Below are 26221 nucleotides of genomic sequence, written 5' to 3'. Positions count from 1 at the left end.
CCTACAATGATTTTAACCAGTAAATACATTAATAGCTAATACGTTTAAATTTAGAGGGAGGAATGGTTTAGCAAATTTTTTTAATGACTAACTGCTCCAAGACACTGCTCACCCTCTTCTGCAGTAGGATCAAATTTTTCTAAATATTTACTTAGTAAAGTTAGTACAGGACTTAGAAATGAGGGAAACATTTAGAAATAACTTACTGTTTCTGAGATACTACAAACTGATTAATTTTAGATTGTGGAATTTTTAAAACTTCTTATACTTAATACATTTTAATATGTCATGTCATAACTTTCTGTACTGCCTTATCACTTATGTCTGTTCAAATGACACTATTTTTTGGTTAGGTATAATGTTAACATCAGCTCTGCTGAAAAATAGATTTTGGCTTTTGGCTGAAAGTTTCAGAAATAATTTTTTCTTTGTAAGCTATGCAGTCCCCTCAGCTTTTCAGAACTAAAAAAAAACTTGCTGTGATGCAGAGCATGTTTAAATTCTGTGTGCCTTGACCCCTTCTTAAAATAAAAAAAACCCAAAACTTCAACCAACCAGCAACCCCAAAACAAAAAATATCCCATACCCCTCCACCCTGTAATAACCCCATATATCCAGTTTTGACTTAATCAGTTGTTTATGTGCTATTGTTAGCACCTGGAAATAGCATGATTCACATTTGCTCACTTTACTGTAGGATTGCCAGGTAGTTCCTGCCAGTGGCATAACCACACTAAATAGTTTTACTTATCCTTCTTTTCTAGTAGTGTATTCTGTCCACAATAGGTTGCCTTCAACAGAGAACAACTTGAGAAGCAGCTGTGTCCTCATTCAATGTACTTCACAAGTATACTATTTTCCTTCCCAGAGGCAAAGTGCATTCACCTACATAATTAACCATGACCCCTTCTTGGCCTAAGGATATACAGTGAAATCCATTCCCATTTTCTAATCTTTTAAGACACAAAGCAGCACATTACTGTCATGCTAGTAGGTAAATGAAATTTTGATATGTGTGCTTATATTGTCATCAGAGGTTTCTGTTTGAGCTTGACAAGATTCTTGTTTCTAAACATTTGAACATGCATGTCTTAAATGCTATATGATTGTCTCTTCGTAATTTTGTTTTATTTGGGGGTGTGTGGAAATACCTTTTTCATTTATTGGTATCACCTTATCAACTAGCCATTGCCAGGAGGATAGAGAGTTTATTAGATAGGAGGTGGTGGTGGTACATAAAGACTGTTTGCATTTTTTCATTTCGGTAGATTGTTTGCAGGATATGGCTAAGGCTATAATCCTTTCGGTGCTTCATCTCAGTGTTCTAATTGAACTGCTATATTATTAAAATGTTAAATTCTCTCTGTGTGTTTGTATGTATTCATATGAAGTATTACAAAGCAATTATAAAATATACAGAAACAGTGATTCTTCTCTGTACCAAGTATAAATAACAGTATTACTTTTCAGAGCAGTGCTTTGCGTTAGATGACAACTTATGAAGGAGTGGAGCCTGAAATGACCATGCAGTCTCAAAGTTCTCTATTCATTGTTAAGGACCAAGTTAGAAATTCTAGATGTTTCATCTAACTACTTCATGTAGTAATGCTCTATTTTAGTTGGGGATCTGTCTCTTTTAAAATCTGAATAATACAAAGTCTTCCACTAGAATTTATCTTGATTGGCTTTGCAGAAAAGGACTGGGGGATCATGGTGGAGAAGTTAAAAAAGAATCAGCAGTATGTCCTTGCAGCAAAGAGGGCCAACTGCATCCTGGGCTTGATTTGTAAAACTGTAGCCAGCAGGCCCAGGTAATTGATCTATTCTTCCCTTTTATTTGTAATTTTTAAGACTGCACCTGGTCTCCTCATTACAGGCATATGGAAGCAAGTCCAGTGAAAGACCGTTGAGATTGTCAGGGCTGGAGCACAGGACATATGCAGAGAGACTGAAGAAACAGGGTCTGTTCAGCCTGGGGAAGAGACAGCTCTTTGCAGAGATCTTGCTGCCATTTATAATTTATATTTTTGCAGAGTTTTACTGCTATTTCTTTTGCAGAGATCTTACTGCTAGATAATTAGAGGATAAAGGGAAGATGGAGATACATGCTTTCTGGAGGTGCATGGTGGTAGCTTGAGAGGCAAAGAACACAGATCAGAACACGGTGAATTTTCCAGTGTTATGTAAAGAAAGGGTTTTCTCGCTATGAAAGCTGGTGGTTAAACACTTAAGTAGGTGCTCAGCAAAGTTGAGGGATCTTTGTTTGACTTTGGAGATGTTCAAAACTCAGCTGGACAGGGCTTGTGCCACCTGATTTCGGTCTGCTTTGGCAAGGTGTTGGACTACATGGCCTCTGGAGGTCCCGTCTAACCTCTGTTATTCTCTGACTCCATGGAAATAGTTTAGCTCTCGTTTTGCAACAGTTGTTTTGTCTCTGCACTATGTATGTGGGTTAAGAAATATGTGATTGTGACTGGATGATTGAGTGCAGAAAAGGATTTGAGGATGACCATTGCCTTTAATTTCACAGAATCACAGAATCATTCAGGTTGGAAAAGACCCTTGGGATAATCGAGTCCAACCATCAGCCCAACTCTACAAAGTTCTCCCCTACACCATATCCCCCAACATCTCATCTAAACGACCCTTAAACACATCCAGGGATGGTGATTCCACCACCTCCCTGGGCAGCCTATTCCACTGCCTGACCACTCTTTCTGTGAACAATTTTTTCCTAATGTCCAGTCTGAACCTCCCCTGTTGCAGTTTAAAGCCATTCCCTCTTGTTCTGTCACTAATCACCTGTGAGAAGAGACCAGCACCAACCTCTCTACAATGTCCTTTCAGGTGGTTGCAGAGAGTGATGAGGTCTCCCCTCAGCCTTCTCCTCAAACTGAACAGTCCCAGCTCCTTCAGTTGCTCCTCACAGGATCTGTTCTCCAGGCCCTTCACCAGCTTCGTTGCCCTCCTCTGCACTCGCTCCAGCACCTCGAGATCTCTCTCGTATTGAGGTGCACAAACCTGGACACAACACTCCAGGTGTGGCCTCACCAGTGCAGAGCACAGGGGGACTGTCACCTCCCTACTTCTGCTGGTCACACTATTTCTGATACCAGCCAGGATGCCGTTGGCTTTCTTGGCCACCCGGGCACACTGCTGGCTCATGTCCAGCTGCTTGTCAATGAGAACCCCCAGATCCTTCTCTCCCAGACAGCTCCAGCCACACCTCCCCAAGCCTGTGGCCATGCAGGGGGTTGTTGTGGCCCAAGTGCAGGACCTGGCACTTGGCCTTCTTGAAGCCCGTCCCATTAATGTTGGCCCACTGATCCAATCTATCCAAGTCTCTCTGCAGATCCTCCCTGTCCTCATGCAGATCGACACTCCCGCTTAACTTGGTGTCATTTGCGAACTCACTGATGATACACTCTATGTCCTTATCAAGATCATCAATAAAGATGTTGAACAGAAACGGTCCCGACACCGAGCCCTGAGGAACACCACTTGTGACCGGCCGCCAGCTGGATTTAGCTCCACTGACCACCACTCTCTGGGACCGTCCAACCAGTCAGTGCTTGACCCAGCAGACCGTTCGCTCATCCAGGCCATGGGCAGCCAGTTTTTCTGTGAGAATCCTATGGGGAACTATGTTGAATGCTTTTTGAAAATCCAGGTAGACAATATCCACAGCTTTTCCCCTTGTCCAATAGTCAGGTCATTTTGTCATAGAAGGAGATCAGGTTTGTCAGGCAGGACCTACCTTTCATAAAGCCATGCTGACAGGGGCTGATCCCCTGGTTGTCCATTCTATGACTTTTCATGGCACTCAAGATGACCTGCTCCATGACCTTCCCTGGCACCGAGGTCAGACTGACAGGTCTATAGTTTCCTGGATCCTCCTTCCTGCCTCTTCTGTAGATGGGTGTCAGATTTGCCACCCTCCAGTCCAATGGGACCTCCCCAGTCAGCCATGACTTCAGGGAAATCATGGAAAGTGGCTTGGCGAGCACATCTACCACCTCTGTCAGCACCCTTGGGTGTAACCCATCCGGTCCCACAGATTTGTGGGCATCCCAGGGGTATAGCAGGTCTCTGACCACTTCCTCTTTAACTGTGCTGACCTCAATCTGCTTCCCCTCCCCATCTCCCAGCTCATGAGGCTGGGTGTCCAGGGAACAGCCAGTCCCACTGCTAAAGACTGAGGCAAAGTAGATGCTGAACACCTCACCCTTTTCCTCATCTTTTGTTGCTCCAGTAAAGGAGGGAGATTTTCCCTAATCCTCCTTTTGCTAGTAACAAATTTATAGAAGCATTTTTTGTTATCCTTAACAGCTGTAGCCAGGTTGAGCTCTAGCTGTGCTTTGGCTCTCCTAACGTTCTCCCTGCATAGCTTCACTACATCTTTACAGTCTTCATGAGAGACCTGCCCCCTCTTCCAAAGCTCATAGATTCTCCTTTTGTTCTTGAGATCCAGACAAAGGTCCCTGTTTAGCCAGGCCGGTCTCCTTCCCCAGCTGCCTGTTTCCTGGCTCACGGGAACAGCCTGCTCCTGTGACTTTAAGACTTCTCTCCTGAAGTATGTCCAGCCTGCCTGGACTCCCGTTTCCTTCAGGGCAGCCTCCCAAGGGATTTCTCAATCAGTCTTTTGAACAGGTCAGAGTTTTCCCTCTGGAAGTCTAAGGTGGCAGTTTTACTAACCCCTTTCTTTGTTTCTTCACGGATCAAAAATTCAGTCATCTCATGGTCACTGCACCCTAGACAGCCTCCAGCCTTTACTTCCCCCACAAGCTCTTCCCTGTTCAGAGAACTGGGTCCAGGAGGCACCTTCCCTGGTCGGCTCACTCACCAGCTGTGTGAGGAAGTTATCCTCCACACATTCCAGGAACCTCCTGCATTGTTCCCTCTCTGCTCTGTTGTGTTCCCAGCAGATACCTGGGAGGTTAAGTCCCCCACAAGCACAACGGCAAGTGACCGCGAGATTTCTCCCAAGTGTTTGTAGAAATCTTCATCCACCTCCCTGCTTTGTTGGGAGGTCTATAGCAGACTCCCACAGCAAGATCTGCTTTATTGGCAGGCCTTAACCTTATCCAAACACTCTCAACCCCATTATCACTAGACTTGATTTCTGAGTTCTCATAGCATTCGCTAACATACAGGGACACTCCACCACCTCTCCTTCCCTGTCTGTCCCTCCTGAAGAGCTTGTAGCCATCGATGGCAGCACTCCAGTCGTGTGAGGCATCCCACCACGTTTCTGTGATAGCTACTGTGTCATAGCTCTCGTGCTGCATCATGGCTTCAAGCTCCCTCTGTTTGTTGTTAATACTGTGGGCATTGGTGCAGATGCACTTGAGATGAGCCAATGAACCCAACACCTTTTTGTGAGTGTGGGCCCCATTTTCTACCAGACCAGATCAGACATTTCCAGTAATGCCTATAGGAATCAGCTGGCAAGAGTGTAGTTACTACATAATACTGGGACCCCTCGCCACTGTATCTGGTGGAGGCTGCAGGAAGAGGCAGTGAATTGATGCCTCATCACCTTTTCAGCCTAAATGCCCTTTCACACCTTGTCAGGTATTTTAGCCTTTGTGTAAATAGCACACCTATTCAAACCAGTCTATGCAAATCTGAAGCAAAGTTTTAATAAAAATGCTTTCTTTCTGGAGAGCAAAGAAAAGGGGATTTGTTCTGACCTCCCATATTTATTGTCCTGGAATTTTGCTCTGCCAATGCCAGTATCAACCATTTCTTGTTCATTTCAGGATGCCCGAAAGATGCACTGAGTGCAGGCATGATACTTCTACAAAATTACACTTTTTAAGGCTGTGTGTTTAATTGTTTATATGGTACAATGTAGAAGCTTAAAGGTGAAAATTATGGGGGGAAAAAAAACACAGTAAAAAGACATGCAGCTTTTCAAAGCTACAGAGGAAGAAGCATTGTGTGGCAAAAAGATTTATTTTGTCCTATAATAAAAACTCCTTTGATAAAGTTATATATGAATACATTAAAACTAGAGTTAAGTGAAAATCATGATAGGCTTCTTACAAAGTGAACACTCACAGTCACATATTATTATTTCAGAAAAGAGGTAGGTACGAAAGGGGCAAAAGGAGACTAAAGATAACTAAATTCTCAGTGTCACCTGGTGTATATAAATTTGAAAGGAAGTAGGCGGTATTCTTGTGTTCAGTGACTATGTGCTAGCAGCATATTACTTATGTAGTGATTTTTTTTTAAAAGGAGATGTTTATGATTCAATATTTTCCTTTTAGAATTTATTGATAATAAGACTTTGAGAAGACAGTAGAGATATATTTATCAGTAGATTTCTAGGATATGATTACAGACCTCTTAAGTACTTTCTGGGTATCTCTGAGAGCATAGAACATTAATGGTACTGCTGTAGCCTGGGAAAAAAAAAAAAAAAAAAAGCAACTTAATTTCAGTGCTTGATGTTGAAATCTAATTACAAATATTGAGGATTTCAAGAATACTGAAAATAAATACACATCAATTTACTTTGCTAGGTATGGCATAGTCATAGGTTTAGTGGTGATGACTACCACTGTGCAGGCAACAGTCAGAACTCTAACAAGGTCTTTCATTTCTTCCTTTTTGCCTCACAACATACACCTTTTACCAGTTAAGGAGATTACAGAGTGTATCACGGGAATATGTGTTTTTCAGGCACTTTCCAAAATAAGAACTTCTTCACCAAGTGTTTTGTTTTTTGTTTTTTTTTCTCTCTTTTAACATAGAGTGTAACGACTCTTTCATTACAGTCACACAATCTGTGTTTCAGAAGAGCTAAGGTTTTTTTTTAACTCTACACTGTGTGTTTGTCTTTCCTATGAAATAAAAAGCTATTGGTACCTTAGCAGGTTCACTGAAATAGGAGATGATTACTGTATTCATACATAATTTTGGCAAGTCCTGATAATATTTTATCAGCTCTTAAAATTGTATATTAAACCAATACGTATATTTGGTGCCATTTCAAGATCTTTTCATGTTTAATTAAACAATGTGACTTGCAAGTTCATTTATTGAGAGTAGACCCCAAAATGTATTGTTTCAGAGTTATTAGAAAATAAGGTTAATGTTTCTAATTGCTACTGATGCGTAAGTGTTATGTTTACTTTGCTGGAATATATTACTAACAGATTTTCATCTACATGTGGATAATGCCTGCCATCTTTAATTTGCCATAGTACCATGCTTTAGGCAGACTTACTGAGTAGTAGGAAATTACAAAAAATTTTCTACAAGCATTGTTTTTTTTCCTCTGTGAGGTACTGGTTGTTATGTTTGAAGTACCAGAGGGATGCCAAATAGTCTCTTGATACTTTATCTAACAACATTCTTAATTTTTTATAAAATTTTCTAAATATGCTGAACAAAGAAGTGGAATCGATGACTTAAGAAACTCTTTTGCTTTACATGTTCTGATTCTAAGCCCTGTCAGTTTCATAGCTGAAATATTGGCTTAATCAGGAATAAAAGGAAACGTCAAATGAAAAAAGTAATGAGCTTGTTTCTATAGAAACACACTATGCTCTCTGCCAAAATTAAGTGCTGACTTTGAATTCTGAAAGATGGTTGTGCAGACAACATGTGCTCACTGATCTGCAGATAATGTGTCGAATGTCTTCATAGTATGCATCTTCTGATTGTGTTGTGCATCGTTAACAAATCTTTGTGTCAGTACCTTGCTACCAACTCTTGCAGTATGACTAGGCTGTAATCTTTTCTCACTTCTAATCCATGTTATGGCTTTGGACTGGAGAAAGAAAAGATTAGTTTCAGTGTGCATTTTATACTGTATGTCTCAAGTTATAGCAGCTGATAAGCTGGTGAAGCTCCTGCCAATATTCTCGGTGAAATCTTTGCTCTGTGAAAATCTATGGGTATTTTGCTACTGGTTACAGCAGGACCAACATTTCATATCTAGAATGTGATCATAACAGCAATATTGCTTGTCTGGTAATATAAATTCTGAAGCAAAGCAGATTCATTATGAAATGCAGAGGTGATAAAGCATATAGGGAAAAAAAGTTATGCATGATTCTTCATTGATTTGCTAAACTTTACAATGGTGTCTCTGTCTTAGTGTTTGTTTTCGATGATACCTAGGCCAAAAATGCCAAATATATAAGAGGATAAGCATAAACGATTCAGTTACTGGCTAGTAGTTGGTAACCATCTGCAGCAGTACAAGAGATTGTAGGGGTTGATTTTTGGTAATATTTGAAGATTTAATAATTTTTAGAGGCTCTCTTGAAATAGCTTCTTTTTGTAGATTTTAATGCCTTTCTATACTGAGCTTCTTCACATAAGTCATTCTTCTTGCCAAGGCATAGAAATACTTTTGAGAGAAATCAATACTCCCAAATTGTTTCCTAAAATCCAGCCCTGGATTTCTGCTGCAAGCTCAGCTTTTGCTTATTTTCATAAATCCTTGCATCAGAAAGCAGTGTTATGGTGTTTAATTCATGATCTTGTTAGGGACTGGAATTTTGTATTGTAAATATTACTTTTTTTCAGGGAGTCAGTATCAAATTCTTTATATAAGGATGCATAAAAATTATTATGAAAGCTGTCAGTGGCTTTCTTCTGCAAAATACTGGCATCCAGTTTCCTCAGACTTGTTCTTTAAAACCCATTCTGTTTATGTATTTAGCCATTAAAGAGCTATTCCATGATTATGAAATCCATTTGCAGCAGAATATTTTTCATTTTGGGGGAAAAAGGAGGTCATTTCACCATCTAGAAAATTGCAGTGCATTGTTCTGTCCTATATTCTTAATCTCCATTTATATAAACAATTTATTCTTCAATTCATTTTGCATCTGAATCTCTGATTAAGATTGATCCTCAACTGCTTCCCCATTTGTCTCTGCTTTGCACTGATATGTAACAAGCATTAAGTCAAAATGGCATTCTTCCTAGCTATCTAGGATGTTGAATTTGCTTTAGCTGATAGGAACAGCTGTAGTTTCAGGCTACTGAAAAACTGACAGTTCTGCATTGAATTAACATGATTGTATTTCAGTAAATGTTTTCATAGTATGTCATGCATGTTAATTTCACAAGTAGAAGCCTTAAATACCTAAATATGATGTTCCCCCAGACAGAGTGGTGTTTAGATTCTATCCTCTGCAGGAGTGGTTCAAGACTGGTTCCATTCTATACAATTCCTTCATTTTACAAACTTATAAAAGTCAGACTTCAGGCAAAGGTGGCAAAGAGTGAAACCTCAGTCTTCACAGGTGGCAATTCCCTCTCTTCTGTCATAAATTTGATGCCTTTTTCCTTTGGTCCCTTTCAGGGATTTATTTTTTTTCTTTTTACATTTATATTATTTTTTTAAAAAATGTATCAGTATACTATAGCAAATAATATTAACAAGGGGAAAAAAGGTGAAAAAATTAATTTAAATTCATATGCTGTAAAGCCTGGAGTGAGAGTATGAGGAATACATGATTAGTTAGAAGCTAGGGGGGGAAAGAATTGCCAGTATGGGTCAATCACAGCACGGTTCAATTTACTACTTAGAGGTAATATACAGCTTGGTAAGTAGCTCAGCTAAGGTTCCGAAAGTCTGTGCAAAGCAGATTTTTATATTTTGCTCTGCTTTTGTACTGTGAATTCTAATTTTATTAATCAAATACGGCAGATCAACTGTTTGACTTGTGTTTTCAAAGAAGAAGGAACTTTTTCTCGTATCTCTGAATGAGACCAGGCTGCCTGATACAGTTATGCATGCTGCGAATTTGCTTATACACATGACTTTCATTTGTGCGTATGTGTACTTTCAAAAATTCATGCCTAAGTGTGAGACTCATTGTAAAGCTGAGGTACATCTGCATCATAACCTTTCAGTTTCATACATCTACAAAGGACTTGGTATCTTACAAATAATAGGAAACATTTCATTATCTGTTAACCTTGATTCTTTTTGTGCTTTCTGAAAGAAGATGGATTTTCAGAATTTTTCTGGTACTCTGTAATCACAGGGAATTTATTTTTTTTTCCTGCAGAACAGTAACTTTTTTCCTCCCTGTTCGTATCCATGATTTAATATATTTGATACCTGAAGAGTATACGAGTGGAGCACAAGAGATTAACATGTGTTTGGAGTTAACTGATGTAATAACAAGTACTTTCCTTGTATCTGGCAGCGAGGTGGATTCAATTCATGGTTAAAACATAGGAAGTATTTTCACTTTCTTCGTGTGACTTGAAGTCTGCATTCACACAATTACATATGGCCAAAAGGTATCCTTTTATACAAGAATAAATCTGAAGTAATTTCACTCTTCTTGAGTATTACTGTAATTTTACACCATCATGACAAAAATAACAATATAGTCAACAGTAATTTGATGGCAATTTTTTAAATTATTTTTTTTTAGTACTTTCAAGTTGCAACTGTGAAAAGGACCTGTGTGAAATAACTTTTCTTACAGTACATCAGTTTGTCTAATACATTCTTACTAAGTTAACTTATGCTGGAAGAGAACAGAGGCATTGGTCTCTTTTACATGGAAGGGTGAAGTTTTGCTCTGATTTCTGTGGATTTGGCCATCCCATTTAATGTGTCAAATTTTTGGTTTTCCTGACTGCACTTACAGCTTCCCTTTCAGCATCTCTCACTGCATATTGCTTTTATTTTTCTCAGCTTTTCCACTTTGGAAAGTGGTAAGACTTAAAATATTAAAATAGAGGAACAATTGTACATATATATATATAGTTGTAAGTGCATCTTTTTCTGAAGCATTACTCATATAATGCAGTGTTTTAGATTTCTGCATCTCCCAAGTTTTCATGATAATTTAGTAAGATTCTGAAGAAAGTTACAGCCACATTGTAATGTTTGCATGTTTCCTCCCTTGCACAAGTGCAGCCAATAATTTAAGGGGATAAGCATTTCCTGATGTAAAATACTTCCTTCAGTTACTGATAGTTTAGCTGCACTCGACTTTTTTATCCCTTTTCCCCATTCTCTACATTTAGTTTGAATTGCATTTTTGGAGTGTTTTAGTCAGAATACACAGCCTTTTTTGTTTGCTTGTTTCATACTTTAGTCTTTCTTCTTTTGCTAAATTGACTGGTGAACTTGTGTGTATATCTGTGTGAAAAAGCATTGAATAGAAGCTGTGTATTCGCATGAACTCAATGGCTAGACATTACATATAATAGCTTTTAATTGCATTTTCTTTCTGGAATTCCCTTTTTTCTTTGTTCTGAATTTGTATATAGAAGAAAATGCTTAAGCCCTATTGAGAACTTGAGAAAGTTACTTGGCTTACCTGAAAATGGCTTCATGCACATGAATACAAATGTACAGCGAGATATCAGAATATCAGTGAAGTCTCTGGAGCATTTCTTTTTGGTGAAATCATCTTTACCTCTTACTAGCTTTTCAGACCTGATGATGCAGCAACTGAACTGAGTTTCGGTCCTTTGAGTGAGTGATAGGTAAATTTTGTAACTAAGTTTCACAGGCAAGATGCTACTCTTTTTTCTGCTTGGCCAAAGCCATGCAGGCTGTTGGCTTTCAGAGGGTGGATATGACAGCAGAACTTGAAGAGTTTTTCACATTCAGAATGATGGGTGAACTAGAACCCTGTATGACCAATGAGCTTGACAGGGCTAATGCAAAAAGCATTATTTCAGGTCACAAACTGAGTGCCAGAAGTGCTGAATTACATAATAAAATGTCTGTAGATTTTCTTTAGAATATGGAAATTAATAAACAATAGAACAAAATTCTCTGGTAAACTGTGAAGAAGAATTTGATGTGAGTTAATTTGAAATACTTTGAATTATTAACCATACAGTAAAAATAAATTATTTATATTCATGTTCCCAGCATAGGTAGACAAGAGGGCGTTTAACAAAATCAGTGATTAGAAAATTTAGAACAAATGGAAGTAACCACTGTTTTGGCAGTATGCTTTCACATTATTGAATTCACTGTTTAGTGTCATTAAATAAAATGTCTGTATTTTAGAATAGCTAATTTTGTGATCATCAATAGCATCTGCATTTTTGTTAGCCATGGTGAGAATTACCAGAGGACAGTTCTCATGTGTGATATAACACAGTTGTCCATAGAAGTTACTAAAGTAATTATCTAGTGTGTGTTAGTGTCTTTTGGTGGCCAGATACTGGTCGTCTTGTACTTTGTCTTTTTCAGTATGATGGAACTTATTTCCTGGATTTACATTACCTAGTTCATGTCTCTTCATTTGTTTCATATAGGCCACTTGCTCATGTCACTTAGAAAATAGTGACAATATTTTGATGTGGTCTCCATTTTGGCAAAAGGAAAAAAAAAAAAGTGTTATGTCTTGACACTGGCAAGGCTGTTGGCATGATTATTAGTAAGTGGAGAAATACAGCTTACTCAATCACTGTTATATTAAATACACAACCAATGACAACCAGACTAGAAAAAATTAAGAGACTTAGGAGCAGCCTTCAGCTGTGGAATTATACAAAGACTTGAGATAAAGAAAATATTTCTAACTTTGAGGAGATTTATCCACTGTAACAAGTTATCTGAGGATGTTGTAGAAACCATTTCATGAACATAATAGATTAGCCACCTCTCAAAGTTTAAGTATATATTTAGTCCAACTTCAAAATAGGGGGCTAGGTTAAATGATGTGTGGAAGTCCTGTCTAGCCCTACATTTCTTTAGGCCTATTCTCTTTATTTTTGAGTCATACTGTTACTTTTTGCAGTATTATGTATAGGCTTTTTGATTTATGGTTTTTAGGAGGAGCACATTAATTTTCAGAGGAGTATGGAAATCGGAGTTAAACTTTGAAATAGCTATCTATATATCAGTTCATATCATCTTCACATTAATGTAAAAAGGGCAAAAATGTTATCTATTAATTGTTATATTACTACATTACCTTGTAATTCATAAATGCTGGTTCTTTTGCCATGCATATTGCAATGTAATCAGTGAAGCACAAATAACTTTTCAGTCCTTGAGGTATTTGCAGAATTCAGTGGAGTTGGAGTGGTAATTATTCTGTTTATTTTGCTTCTACAGAAATGTATCTTCTGCAGACAGAGAGTTAAGAAAATCTCTGGTGCCTGCGTTCAGTGTTCATATGGACGCTGCCTAGCCTCCTTCCATGTTACCTGTGCCCATGCTGCAGGAGTGCTGATGGAACCCGTTGACTGGCCACATGTTCTCTACATCATGTGTTTCAGGCACAAGATCAACCAAAATGCAGTAAGGAATTTGTTTCCTTATTTGTTAAAAGATGGAATTGCAGAGTTAAAGTATGATTCCAAAGAAAACGGAAGAAAGGATCCACACTATGTATTATAATTGCTCCATCTATCGTATTTCCACACATAGCAAACTGTTACATCTTGAAGGTTTTTCCTTCTGCCATTACCTGGGCAAAATGATACTTGATGTGCCTAACACATTTTTTCATTAGAGTAATTGTTGAATGTGTTGTTTTGACAGCCAGAACAAATCTTTTCGTTTTCTCTTTTGTGTATTACAAATACCCAGATCACGGTACCTTGCAAATACTCCCAGATACTGTGAGATAATAGATATAATGTATATATAAGTTCTTTGTTCCACAGCCGGTGTCTAGCAAATATCCAATTATAATTATTCTGTCATCTGGGAAAGTAACACTGGTATGTCATGAAAATTCATGTTTTTACTGTGCCTTTGTATTTCTAGCCTGTACTGAGGAGGAACCTTTAATTTTAGATGAGACAAATGAAGAATTAGTTTAATGGTTTTTATTTGAATGAATTGTTACTATCTCAGTCAAGAGAGAACACTTGCCATTTATCTTGGGCTTCTAAAACTGTATTTTGTTTCCTAGCAAACCAGAAGGATTTAATGTAGTCTTATTCAGCAAATAACTGAGTAAGTTAGTCAAGAATTTGCAAGGTGCAAACTTTTTATCTCCTTTATAAATGACAAAAATGAACCCAGGTAATGTCTGTATAATATATGTCTTTCTTTCAAGAGGTTGTCAGTGAATCCTTGGTGTTAATGACAAGACTACTCAAGAGTAAGATTTTCTTTCAAGCGTAGTAAAATGTAATGCCTTCCAACTAGAGTAATCAGTCCTGAGTGTTCAATCTGCTGGTGGTTCTTAAAAAAGGAAACAAATTGTGTGTCCCTGTTTAAAACTTTCACAAACTGTTAATCCTTTTAAAGATTTTTGTTTTCCAAAATTAATTAACATTTGAAAACGGTACATTTCATGTGATTCTGGTTTCTTCAGACATTTTTCAAGAAAATGGTTTGAAAAAGAAAGTTCTATCTGTAGAGGCAACTTAAGATACATTTCTTGGCTTTCCTGGAAAACATTATCATTAGTTGAAAATAACTGGGTTAAAATCATGGCCAGTAAAAATAGGGCTGTTCTTCTCAAATATTTTCTGGTATTTGTCTGGGACCAGTCCTTATACTGTAGCTGGAATTGCAACAGTAGCTGGGAAATCATTCCCTGATCAAATTGGACTTTCTGCGTTAATACTTTCTTCTATTAGCACTTCATATGTATATTGTGGCCGCTTCCTCAGCTATGAGATTTGCAGAAGAGAAAGAAAAATTATGCTTTTGTCTTTTTCACAAAACTTGGAAAGATCAGATACTTTGTTAAAGAATCTTTTTCTGTGAAATTCTTAACTTACTCCTGAGACAAAGGAGATTGCCATATGTTTGTGTATGCTTGGTTTTATACTCTGTCTTGTGGATAATTAATCTAATCACATCTTTAAGCCTTTGGAAGTTTTTTCACCATTGGTTTTCTTCTTGTGCTTTTCTTGACTATTAGCTATTCTTTCATGCAGAAATTACATTACTCTTCACCATTACTCATAGCAACGTATGTTACTTCTAATGAACTTTTTTGTTTGTTTGTTTTTTTAACTTCCTTGCTTGAAAGCAGAACAGGGGAATCATGCAGACTGATATATTGTACTCACTGTGCAAATTTTTACAGGAGTCAAAACAAATTGTCAGCAAGAAAAAAAATATCTTCTGGTATTTAGCAGTTGAAAATACCGTGCATAAGGAGAGTTTTACTGCTCCTCATTTTAAGGAAACAAAATTTAAATTGTCTATTTTTTCACTAATATAGCCTGTAGATACTATGCCTAAATGCTCAGTGAATACGTGTGATTGATACTTTCTTCAAGAGTAAAAAAATGCCAAACAACCCAAATCTCAGCAACCAAAGGACAGCTTCTGGGCACTAAGAAAAATTGTGACATGTACCTATAGTGGTATTGTAATACATAAATCAATGAGGGTGCTCAACAAAAAACCTGCCTATATACAGATAAATGTGTATTATTACTGGTATTAGTGTATCTCTTCACCTCAGGGAAGGGCTTTTTGCAATGATGAGGTGAAGTATGCATCTGAATTACTTATGGCTGTGATCTCAACCAAATTGTGCCCAAATTATTCATTAATATACTTTCACAAGTGTTTTTCAAAAGATTCTGTATTGTCTTCAGGATTTTTTCCCGGAATACTGTTTTCATGTCAACCATGAAAAACACTGGCAGGTCTTCTGATGAAAAATCATCAAAAAGACAATCAAAAGGGAAAGCATGATCCTTGCATCCATATAGTGTTGCTAAATGAAGTAAATATACAAATACTAAGAACTGGAGTTTTTAAATGTTGATGCGACTTTTCAAAAATATGTTCTGTGGAGGTCAATGAACTCAAAACTAAGCATGTATTTGCTGGAGGTACAGGTTTGGAAATAACAGAAAAAATTGCTAGCAGAAGAGTTAATACAGAATGGTTTTGATTATTCCTGTTGCAGCCTATATTATTTTGTTATGTAAATTGTAGTGTCAATATGCAAGGAAGCCTATGAGATTTATTGCTTACAGACACTAGGTGATGTTTTTTTCATTTTTCCTCTTTGACTGTGCTTGTCTCTGGGCATGAAACATATTCCTCGCACCTTTTTGTCATCAAACTGCAAGAACATTTGGATGTATGGTTGAGAATAGGTGCTGCAGATGGATTTGTTTTGATTAAAAGAAGTTTCGTACACAAGGAAATGAGAAAAAGACATTGCATGCAACTATACTAACAGGAAAAAAAAAAACACAGAGGAAAAGAAAAGACAGGGCTGAGGGTCAGAGAAAGCCAGCTGGAGGCAAACATGTACTCACAGGTGATGTTTCACTTGGAATATGTGATAGATGAGGCAGCCCCAGTTACATGCATTTTGTCTTTAGAAGGGACAAAAATAGGAGTTGCAAAAATCCACTCGATAGGAGTTGCAGAAACCTACTGTTGTTGCTTTTTGAGCTATTTCAAATTATCTTCTGCTGTTATTTGCCAGTTCTTACCTCTGTAGCACACAGGGAATGGAGGGATATGGTGAAATGGAAGCTGTAGATTCTTTTTCTGTTGAATAGCCAAGTAATGCAATGTCATAGATTGCCACTGTCTGCCAACTACTGCCAGCCCCTTAACATTTCAGAGAGAGTAAGGCATGCCTTAGAAGGACATAGTATTCAAAAATCATGGGCCAACACATTTTTGAAATGTTATGCATCATTTCTATGCCTAAATTGGAGTTCCAAGGAGTAAGATGATGTAATGAGAGTTATGTTCCTCTATCAAGTGTCTCAGTATTTTGAGGATCTCCCATTAAAAATTATAGTCAGAGAAAGTTTCTAGATCTTTAGATATACATCAGATGCCTATTTCGTGGTAGTTATTATGATTTCATATACAAATAGCTTATATATTTTATTTAACAAGATTTTTCTGTCCTGCCATATAGACTATTAAGGAGAAAGTAATTTTCCCTCTTACTTTTTTGAGGTTTGCATACAGAATGGGAGATTTACTTTTTTCTTCTTTGCATCTGGCTGTTTTCTGTATTTTTGCTACTATCTTATTTCATCTGTGGCATAGGTACTCTTAAAGAAAATCATGCTTTTTAAACCACAGCTTTCTCAATAATCTGGTAACTACCACAGATGTTTCTTTAATCTGATAGACTCCCTTACATAACAACTGTCCTTTCTGATCAAAAATGACATTCTTAACATCAATAAATTCTTAAGGTTTTCTGAGAGGAAATGTTTTCTGGGACATACAATCAATTACAGAGTGTACTTGTCAATATTTTTTCAGAGAAATAAATCAAGAGTCATACCAAGATAACATACTAAAAAATAATCTCCTTGAGCTAGGGTGCATTTCTGTTTTTTATTATTTATTCTAATGACCAGTGGCATTTCTTCTCTGAAAATATCATTAAAGGAGCCTGTATTGTCTATTAAAATATTATATTTTGCCTTTCATCTTCTCTGAATAGTTCCATCTGCAGGCTTTAAAATCATTTGAACCTTTCAATTAAGCTATTTGTCCTTGGGCTTCTGTAATGTCAAACTTTTCTCTTATATAAGTAAATCAATGAATATTCTCCAGTTCACTTGTGAACCCTCCCCACCCCCCAATAACTGAATAGACTAAAGTCAAGAATTGAAAGGCAAATTAACAATTATATTTACATATGTTTCAAGATTGGATAAAAAGTGCTAACTGACATGTTATCACTCCTGTCATAATACCAGTACATTGTTATTTATGTAGGTAGTTCTGCTGCATAGTCTAGCTACAGACCGGTAAAATGAGGAAGAAACAATTTTTTTATACCTGTAAATGGTTAAATAATTTATGAGTATGCTCAGAACATTATTTCTAGGTAAATTTGAAAATGCTTGAGAAAGATAATTGGATTGGATTTTACTATCTGAGGTGACCTCAACTAAATACTCTGAATGTGTTTCTCAGACAGAGTTCTGACACAAAGAGATTTAGTGCACTGTCTTCAGAAATGGTACAGAATATTTGTACTTGGTTTGCCCTTAGTTTGCATGAACAAGAGAGTTTTAAAAATTCCTAATCACAGAAATTGGACCAAGAAAGAGGCACAATATTGACTGCAGTCTCTGCAAAACCAGAAGTGTTCCAGTTTAGGATGGTATTTTACTTCTCTCCAAAAGCATTGACATTACTATTAATGCTTGGAATCTAACAAAAAGAACTGATGCTGTCCTTGGTCCTCCCTTTGATATTCGTGCTAAAAATTCTACAGCTGTAGCATTTTCCAGATTTTCACAGACACTTTTTAAGATTATTATATTGATTGAATAATTCATTGCCTTTGAAGGTTTGAAAAGCAGTACTAGGAAACGAATAACTTTGGCATATGTAATACTTTCATGCTGTTTATATAAACATTCCTAATTTAAAAAAAAATTATGCTTAGTACATACCAGTGTAGTTGCCCCTTGTAGTAGCATCTTCCATTATAAGAAAACTTCAACTGTTTAGATATCGTCAAAAGTCACAATAACTGACTTTTGCATAAACAAATGGACCTGTGTGAAATAATGAATAGACAGTAGGTATCATAAGAAAGAAGTGCCTCCCTTGTGTTGTTAGGATGAGAAGCTCTTGATTTTGTGAAGAAGGTTGCTTTTTAAGTGGAAGGTTCGTGGGGATACATTAGTTGGGAGCTGAGATGTAACAGCTGTCTGCATCATGTGAGCCTCTGAGCATTTGCTCACTTACAAGGTTCCTTTTTTTGTTTCATAGAATCCATCAAGCAGTTATTGATGTAGAATTTTTCCATAATTTAACAACTCTACTGCTTTTCTGATTGACATAGCTAGCTCTGGGGAATTAAAAGTGAAAAATGAAAAAAAATATTGTTACTGATTGACCACTCAAGCAGTTATTATATAGTAAACATTGTCTGAAGTTTAAAGGAAAGGTTCTGCATAGTATGGGTCAAGTTACTCAGATACACTGCTGTAGATAGCTGTGACAATAACTGGATATGCATTTAGTTATTGCATTTCATTCAGCAAAATACTAAGCAATTATGCAGAATCCTACTGAAATCCAGTACTTAAAAATCTCATTTCAAACAATGCAAGACCATAGTCTGGGTTCATCACTTACCTCTTCAAGAAAATTCTACAAATTCTTCTACAATTAAAATTTACAAATACTGTCAATAGTGTGTTTTGGATCTAATGAAGAATAGTTAGAAGGCATCAGCTGCAAAAACATTTTTAACTGCTGTGATTTGTTATTCTTCAGATGCCATTTGTTTTGTTATAAAATGCAGAACCTTTGTATGTAAAACAAATTTGTCTGATCAAGATTGAAAGGAACAATTTTGCATTTGAAGTTTTCATACTGAATAGTGAACTGTTATCAATTCTGTTCTGACACTGGAAAATTTCTGATGAGTAAAATGGTATTTTAAAATTACTTTTTCTTTTAAATTCTTTTTTCAAGAGACCTAATGCATGTGACAAGGCCATTGCAGTTGGGCAGACAGTCATCACAAAACATAGAAATACACGGTACTATAGTTGCAGAGTCATGGGAGTAACATCTCAACTTTTCTATGAAGTCACGTTTGATGATGGCTCTTTCAGTCTGGATACTTTTCCTGAAGACATTGTAGTAAGTACTTTCTCAGATACCTGTTCTTTCTGGTTTGGTTGGTTTTCGTTTGTTTGAGTTTGTTTTGCTTTGTTTTGTTTTTTAAATTAGAGAGGTGGAACCTCTCAAACTACTTCTTTTGACCTTGAGGAGGTAATATCTTAATATTCAGTTTATGTTTGTTACTTTTGCTGCTGAGAATGATTATTTTCTAATGGGCTTCCAAACCTTGGTTGTTCTTATTAGTCTTTGCCATTTGACCAAATGAATCAAAAGTAATCTTAGAAAAGCTTTTAATTAAATAAGAAATATGTGTTTAATAAAGGATATGAGAGAGGCAATTCCATATATCCTTCTCTGTCTCTCAGAGATAACTTATAAAATTTCCTTGCAGAATAGAAAAGTCCTGCTGTAATGGGAAGAATAGCTCTCAAGAATCTGTTCTAATAACGTGTTTACACCTTCTGATATTTAGTTTGTGATATTACATTATTAATGATAAAAATCATCAGGGAGAAGACTGTGTAGTTTATTGCATTTCCAAAAAGCAGTTGAGATTTTGATTTCCCTTATGTACTTGCATAAACCACCACGTTTCTCAGAACTGTTAAGGACCACATTGTGCACTTTATTAGCACACATGAACAAAATTTGCAGTTAGGGAAAGATTCTGTTTCTTTCCCCATTTGCAATGAATACATTGGATGTGAACCTTCACTATGTTCGTCAGGTGCTGCTTGAAGTCTTTCTCACGATAGGGCTCTAATCCTTGTTTACCTTCATGCTCCTCTAAGTCTTTTTTGTGCTGAACTGGTATTTTTGCTGCACCTCCTGCTAATAATTTTGAAAAGTTAGAGCCCTCAGTGAACACTGGTATGCAAAAGTACTGTTTGGTGCAAGAACACTTTTTGCTTACCCATGTGTCCTGTTCTGTATATAGAGGGGGAGAGTCTGGCATATGCAGTGGTGCAAAAGAATACATGCTTTGCAGCTTAAGGGGCACAACTCCATATTCTTCTCCCGTGAGAGTCTTTGAACTTTTCTGTTTTCTGCAGGCCTAATGTTTTCCTGGAAGTGGCATTAGCTGACAGATACATCAGTGGAAATTATACTGTTCTTCTTAGAAGCTTCGTAGTTATTGAAAAGTCTGCTGCCTTTTGAAAATACAGTATTAGAAAGGGTACATTTCAGAGTAGTGTATGGGGATTGAGCTGTTTACCTCCCACTGATCTGAATAGAAGACAGGCAGCAAATCCCTCTTACATGTCTTTGAAAATTTATCCTTGAATTCGAAACACTCCAAAAAGCTCCATTAATGATCAAAGACTTTCTGATTTAGGATGATCAAGATATTAAGAAAATGTGACTGTATTGTTATTAGAAACCCCTCTTTTGTGTATGCCTGCATCAAGGATCTGGTAAGGCAGAGATGAGAAACTGCTTGCTGCCGTAGTGGGGTAGTCTGATCTGGAGCTAAGAATAAATGTAATCAGGTCTGGATATGCCTCAGTGCTTCTCAGATAGTGGATGAACAGCATATAATTGTTTGATGGAAACTCCAAACGAATTTCATATTCCTTAGAGAAATCTTGTTGTGTTTTCATTAGATAATATACCTGCAGCAGTTACTGGAAGGGGGAAAAAAAAAATGGTTTTTCTTCTGCCTGGACTAAAACTTGCTAATCCATGCAATGTGCGTATCAGGTGTTAGTGCCGCTGGGAGGACTTATTCATCAAATCTGGTGTGAAAGCAATATTGCTACCTATTGAAGAACTTATTTTTCTAATCTGTTTTCACTTTTCAACTAGCTCACGAAGATAGCAGGAGCTTTCTGCTTTTCCAGTATGTGCTGAATCCACTACATAATTTCAGCTCAGCTCACAATAGACCACAACTCCAATGTTCAGACATAGTGATTTATTTTTAAGGAGGAAAATGGAAAGCAGGGAAATTTCAGTTTTGAAGCTTCATGAAACTCTGTTTGCATGTAAGCATTCAATAACTACCAACGCAGGGTATACATTGTTCTCTTCTCCTATGTATTTTTCTTGGTTTGTGTTAGCATTTGCTAAATATATCCGTTTTGTTGGGGTTTATTTTTTAAGCGTAGGTGTTACATATAGGCATAGCTATATAGATTTTTTTATTTCAAGCTATTGCTTGGGCACTATACCTGATTTCTACCTTGTCAGAATTTCTAAGAATAATCATTCCTCAATTACAATCGTTAAAGCCATTAAATAGCTTGTTGATGTGCTAACCAGTCAGCTTTCCCTCAACCTAGCATGTGCAACAAAGTATATGGGTACAGTGTTTTTCTGCAAAAAATAGCAGGACTTCGTCCTCTGTAATTCATCGAAAGACTGCAGTGAGGGGGATAGTATGTGATGTCTTAAAGGAGGTGAGATGACAGCTTTAGCGGTTAATGTAATGATGCATGCACACAAGTGGAGAGTGCATATGCTGCAGTCCTAACTGCTGCCAACAGACAGCATGTATGTGTGCCACTTGACACTTCTTGAAGGATTAGTGCTCTGCAACTTGTCACATATCCCTTAGCTCAGCACCAGGACGACTACTGTCCTGCCCAGCAGTCCAGATGTCAGTTTACAGATTATGCATTAGGAAATGTCTCAGTTCTTCATCCTGCTCATTTAGGGACGTGTCCTGCAGTTCCTTTTTTTTTTTTTTTTTTTTTTTTTTTTCTGTTAGTACCTGATGATCATATCTCCACTGGCATATCTTGGCAGTTCACTAGAAATTAATATTCTGGGTACTTAGCTAGGAGTTTTATTTGTTTCTCTATATATTGTGGTTGTCAATAATGCCTTAACAGCAAGTATAATTAAAATATATATGCATATGTACGTATATATATATAAATATGTGTCCTGAAATTAGAGCTAAGTATGAAGTTGTTCCCATATTACCTTTACTGGGATCCCAGCTAAACAGGGAGGCCTTGCAGTATACTTGGTCAGAGACAGAAAGGTCCTGCCAAATTGCATTGGTTACAAGGAAGAGAGGAAGAAAACAAAAATTTTGGAGTCAAGCATGCTTTGAGTCTATGGGGAGGTCTGATTATAGAAGAGCTGTCCTGAAATGGTAGACATCCTTGCAGGCCACTTGCCCCAGTAAGTGCCTTGGTCCTTCAGTGACCAGTTTACACAAAATCTTTGCTGTCGTGGTTTCACCTTGTGGTTATCAAGCAAACTAGGTGAACAAAAATGAGTGTACTTAATCTTGCTGCCACGACATACCCACACTGTGTTTTCATTTACTATTAAGTATATAAATGTAGGGGTTCTCCATTGAGAAGATAAATCTGATCTGTGGGTTGTCATGTCCACAACCCAAAATGAACTTTACTTATTAAAATCTATAAATTGAATGCCATTCTAAGTGGTATTGTAGATTATAGAATGCTTCTGTAAATGTTCCTTACAAGCAGGAGCCTCTTAAGAGTTGAGGAAGTGAGGTGTGTTTGGAAGGACACTTGCATGCTATATTCAGGAGTTCATGAGTTTGTTTTGAAGAACTACATTGTGGTAATTTTCAGAGGTCCCAATAAAATCTGAAAAACATACTCTTGAAAAAGCGTATCTTATTCAGATTAAGACATTCAGACTTCAAAAGATGGAACAAGAAATTATTTTTGCGTCTTGTTGGTCCATCCAACAGCTTGCTTGATTTTTTTTAATCTGTTTTCTGACTGTCTTTTTGAAGTGGATGCCACCTTACCTGAAAAAAATTCAAGCATGAAAAAAAACCCCAACAGTGGATTTTTTAATATACCAACAGTGATACCCGTAATCCTTAACAGAATTATGTTGATACTTACACAACTACCTTCTTTTAATAGTGCACCCAAGAGAGCCTGAGTGTGAAGAGAATAGAATAGATTAAGCTCTGTCTTTCTGTGTCTGTCAGTACTTCAAATTCACCACTGGCGGAGGAGGGAGGAACAGGGCTACTGAGAACTCTGACAGCCAAAATACTTCACTGAGATTATGGCCAAGGCTACAGCTTCTTACAGTGTGCACCTAAATTTCAAAGTCCAAAATTATAATCATCTGCTTTCTTTGTAATAAAATTGAGCACATTTTAGTTGCCAGTATTTGAAGAAAAACCTGCCAGTATGATAGAAATGTAATTTGAGAAGATATTAAAAAGAAAAAATAGTACTTTTCTTGGCCAAGACCTTCTTTGCAATCCTCTATCACTGTCCCAGCCCACAAATGCTCACTTTAGACCCCTACAAAATCTTGAAATTAAAGCTTTGACATCTTATGACCCACACTCTAATGTATACACATACTGTGTGCATAGTCTTGCCAATTATCCTATCTCTCTTGATGATTGTGGGCTCACTGAGGTTCTGAATGATCCTTCCTGGCCTGGATATCTGGGAGGGGTTTGAAGTTGTATAGGCATTTATAATCTTAGAAGTTGCTCAAGATGAGGTGAACTAATTGGGGTAAAGTACAGGCAAAGCGGTCAGGCTGAGTACAGATTGTCCCAAGGATAGTGTTATTAGACTAATGAGAGACCGAAGGGATTTACTTCATCCTTCTTTGAGCTGTAAAACAAATGGGATTCATCTGGATGGTTCTTCAAAAATTATTTCCTCTACGGGCAGGGTAAAGGGAACATTAGTTTAAAACCATAATGTACCATTATTACGTGGCACTTTTTGCAGGTACAGGTTAGAAAAGGTACCTCACTTTTGGGGGCCATGAGTGGTGGATGTAGCTTCAAGAACAAAGTCTTACTTCTTTACAAGAACTTCTCCCTAATGACTTTGTCCATGACTATGGACTTCCACTGCTGCAGTATATATGTGTCTGCATAGGTCTATGTGGACACTCATTCAGCTTCTCAATTTCTGTGTATGTTAATACTTTTGCTTCTGCTTTTGAAAAAAATATACTGCTTGAACAATGGACATGGGGAAGTACTGGGCTAACACATAAGTCTAGACAGTCCATTAATGATATAAAAAATAGAAGACTGAATTTTAGCCCTAGTCATTTCTAAAGGATGCTGTGTTTTTTTGAAAATCTGTCCTACAAACCAGGTATATGTAACTTTCCCTCCATCAAAGTTGTCTGGCATTATAAGTGACTAAACCACTGATTAGTTTCACCATATTTTTCCAGTGGTTTCTCACCTGCTTATCTACCTGTTCAAATCAAAACTTTTTGTAGTAGTGCTTACCTGCCTCCTTGTATCTGTGAAAGATCCATTAGACTTCTGACAGACATTAATAGCTTATTGTTCAGTTTTATTATACTGGCATGTAAATCTCTAAATAATGGCTAAGGAAATCAGAACTGTTGAATTTGCACTCTTTCTTGGCAATCTATACATACTTTGGATGCACTCCAGTACCACAATTACCAGTGATTTCTGAGAATGCGAAATAGAAAAGTAGGCAATACACTTCTGAAGGTAACAAGGGGATAGATTGTGTTTGGTATAAACTTAGTCAAAAAGTCCTCAGAACTAGCTGTGTGACGTGAGAAGAGAGACCTAATGAATTATAATAGGTTTAGCAATCTTCTTTTTTAAATTTCTTAACTGAGATGACATTGAGTCTCTGAGCTGAATAATGTGCTTCTCATGTTGAGTTGGCACAATTTTTTTTGCAGCATTGTAAAATTACCTGCTGTATAGTTGAACTTACTACTCAGCAATTTGTATGGTGTAACCACTGTCAGACAATTCTGAAAAATTCTGGAAAGCAACTGTGAGAGCTGCATGACATGTCTCTGAGGAGAAAAGTTGTGTTCCTTTTACCAGTTAGATTTGTAAGAATTGTGTAGAAATTTGCATTCTTGTTCTGTGAAATACTCCAAGAAGTTAAATATGTATATATGTTTTGAAGAATTTACTTCAAGTTTGTGTGAGCTGAGAAGTTTATTTTAACAGATTTTTGTAACTCTGAACTTCTGAACTGGATTTGCAAGTGCTGATACACAGAATGCTATGCCTTGCACATGCAAATAATTGAATAATAACACAAATGAATTTCTGTTTTTAAAACTGTGGTCTTAATAAGTTAGAATCAAACTTTTTCAAAAGCAAAGATTAATTTCTAGGGCTTCAGACTGGAGGCTTTTCTTCCATCGTTTAACTCTTGAAGCTCCAAAATGTCAAAACATCCAGTAGTCTGATTCTCATCTGACGACTTGTTGTACATCCTTATAACCGTATTGATTTAAAGTGACTTACTTTCACTTCATTATGGAGAACAGAAGTGATTTTTCTGTGGCTTTTGCTTTTTCTTTTTTTCCTGTTACAGTAGAAATACAGGCAACTTAATAGGTAAGCATAAAAAATGAATATAGGAAAGATTAAAGGCAAATTAAAGCTTCAAATATAAGTATTATCTTTACATGGCTTCCTGTGTATAATGTCCTTTCCACTTTATAATGGAATACTTTATGGATCCTAATCGATAATTATTTTAGGAAAGTTGAAGCTAATGCCCTCACAGCAAGAGAAAGAAAATGGAAGATAATCAATTACTTTGCAGTTTATGATAAGATGGCTGACTTTGCAGTGAAGCAGGAGAGAGACAGAAATATATTACAGTGCTTCTTGTGTTTGCAAAGTGAGTGTGTCTCCCATGTCTGGGACCAGGACGAGCTGTGATAAGCATGTGGAGCACAGCAAAATCCCCAGAATCACAGAGGAACCACTGA

At 37.0% G+C, this 26221-nt stretch overlaps 1 protein-coding gene across 7 annotated transcripts in view; it reads left to right on the top strand.

The window, feature by feature from the left end:
- The window catches only part of KDM4C (lysine demethylase 4C), a 280337-nt gene that overhangs the window by 233628 nt on the left and 20488 nt on the right, over nt 1–26221 (top strand). For 6 of the 7 annotated variants that reach the window (XR_012635528.1, XM_074932071.1, XM_074932068.1 and 3 more), the window contains 2 exons: nt 13076–13261; nt 19364–19534. Coding sequence is in view for 6 of the 7 variants with exons in the window: in XM_074932071.1 (XP_074788172.1) it covers nt 13076–13261; nt 19364–19534 (357 nt within the window). In the remaining variant the exon portion in view is untranslated. The remainder of the gene's footprint in view (nt 1–13075; nt 13262–19363; nt 19535–26221) is intronic. The other variant, XM_074932069.1, reaches the window with a different exon arrangement.

Source organism: Athene noctua, chromosome Z (genome assembly GCF_965140245.1).
Source record: "Athene noctua chromosome Z, bAthNoc1.hap1.1, whole genome shotgun sequence".
NCBI lineage: Eukaryota > Metazoa > Chordata > Aves > Strigiformes > Strigidae > Athene > Athene noctua.
This window is presented reverse-complemented; position numbering and strand designations above follow the sequence as displayed.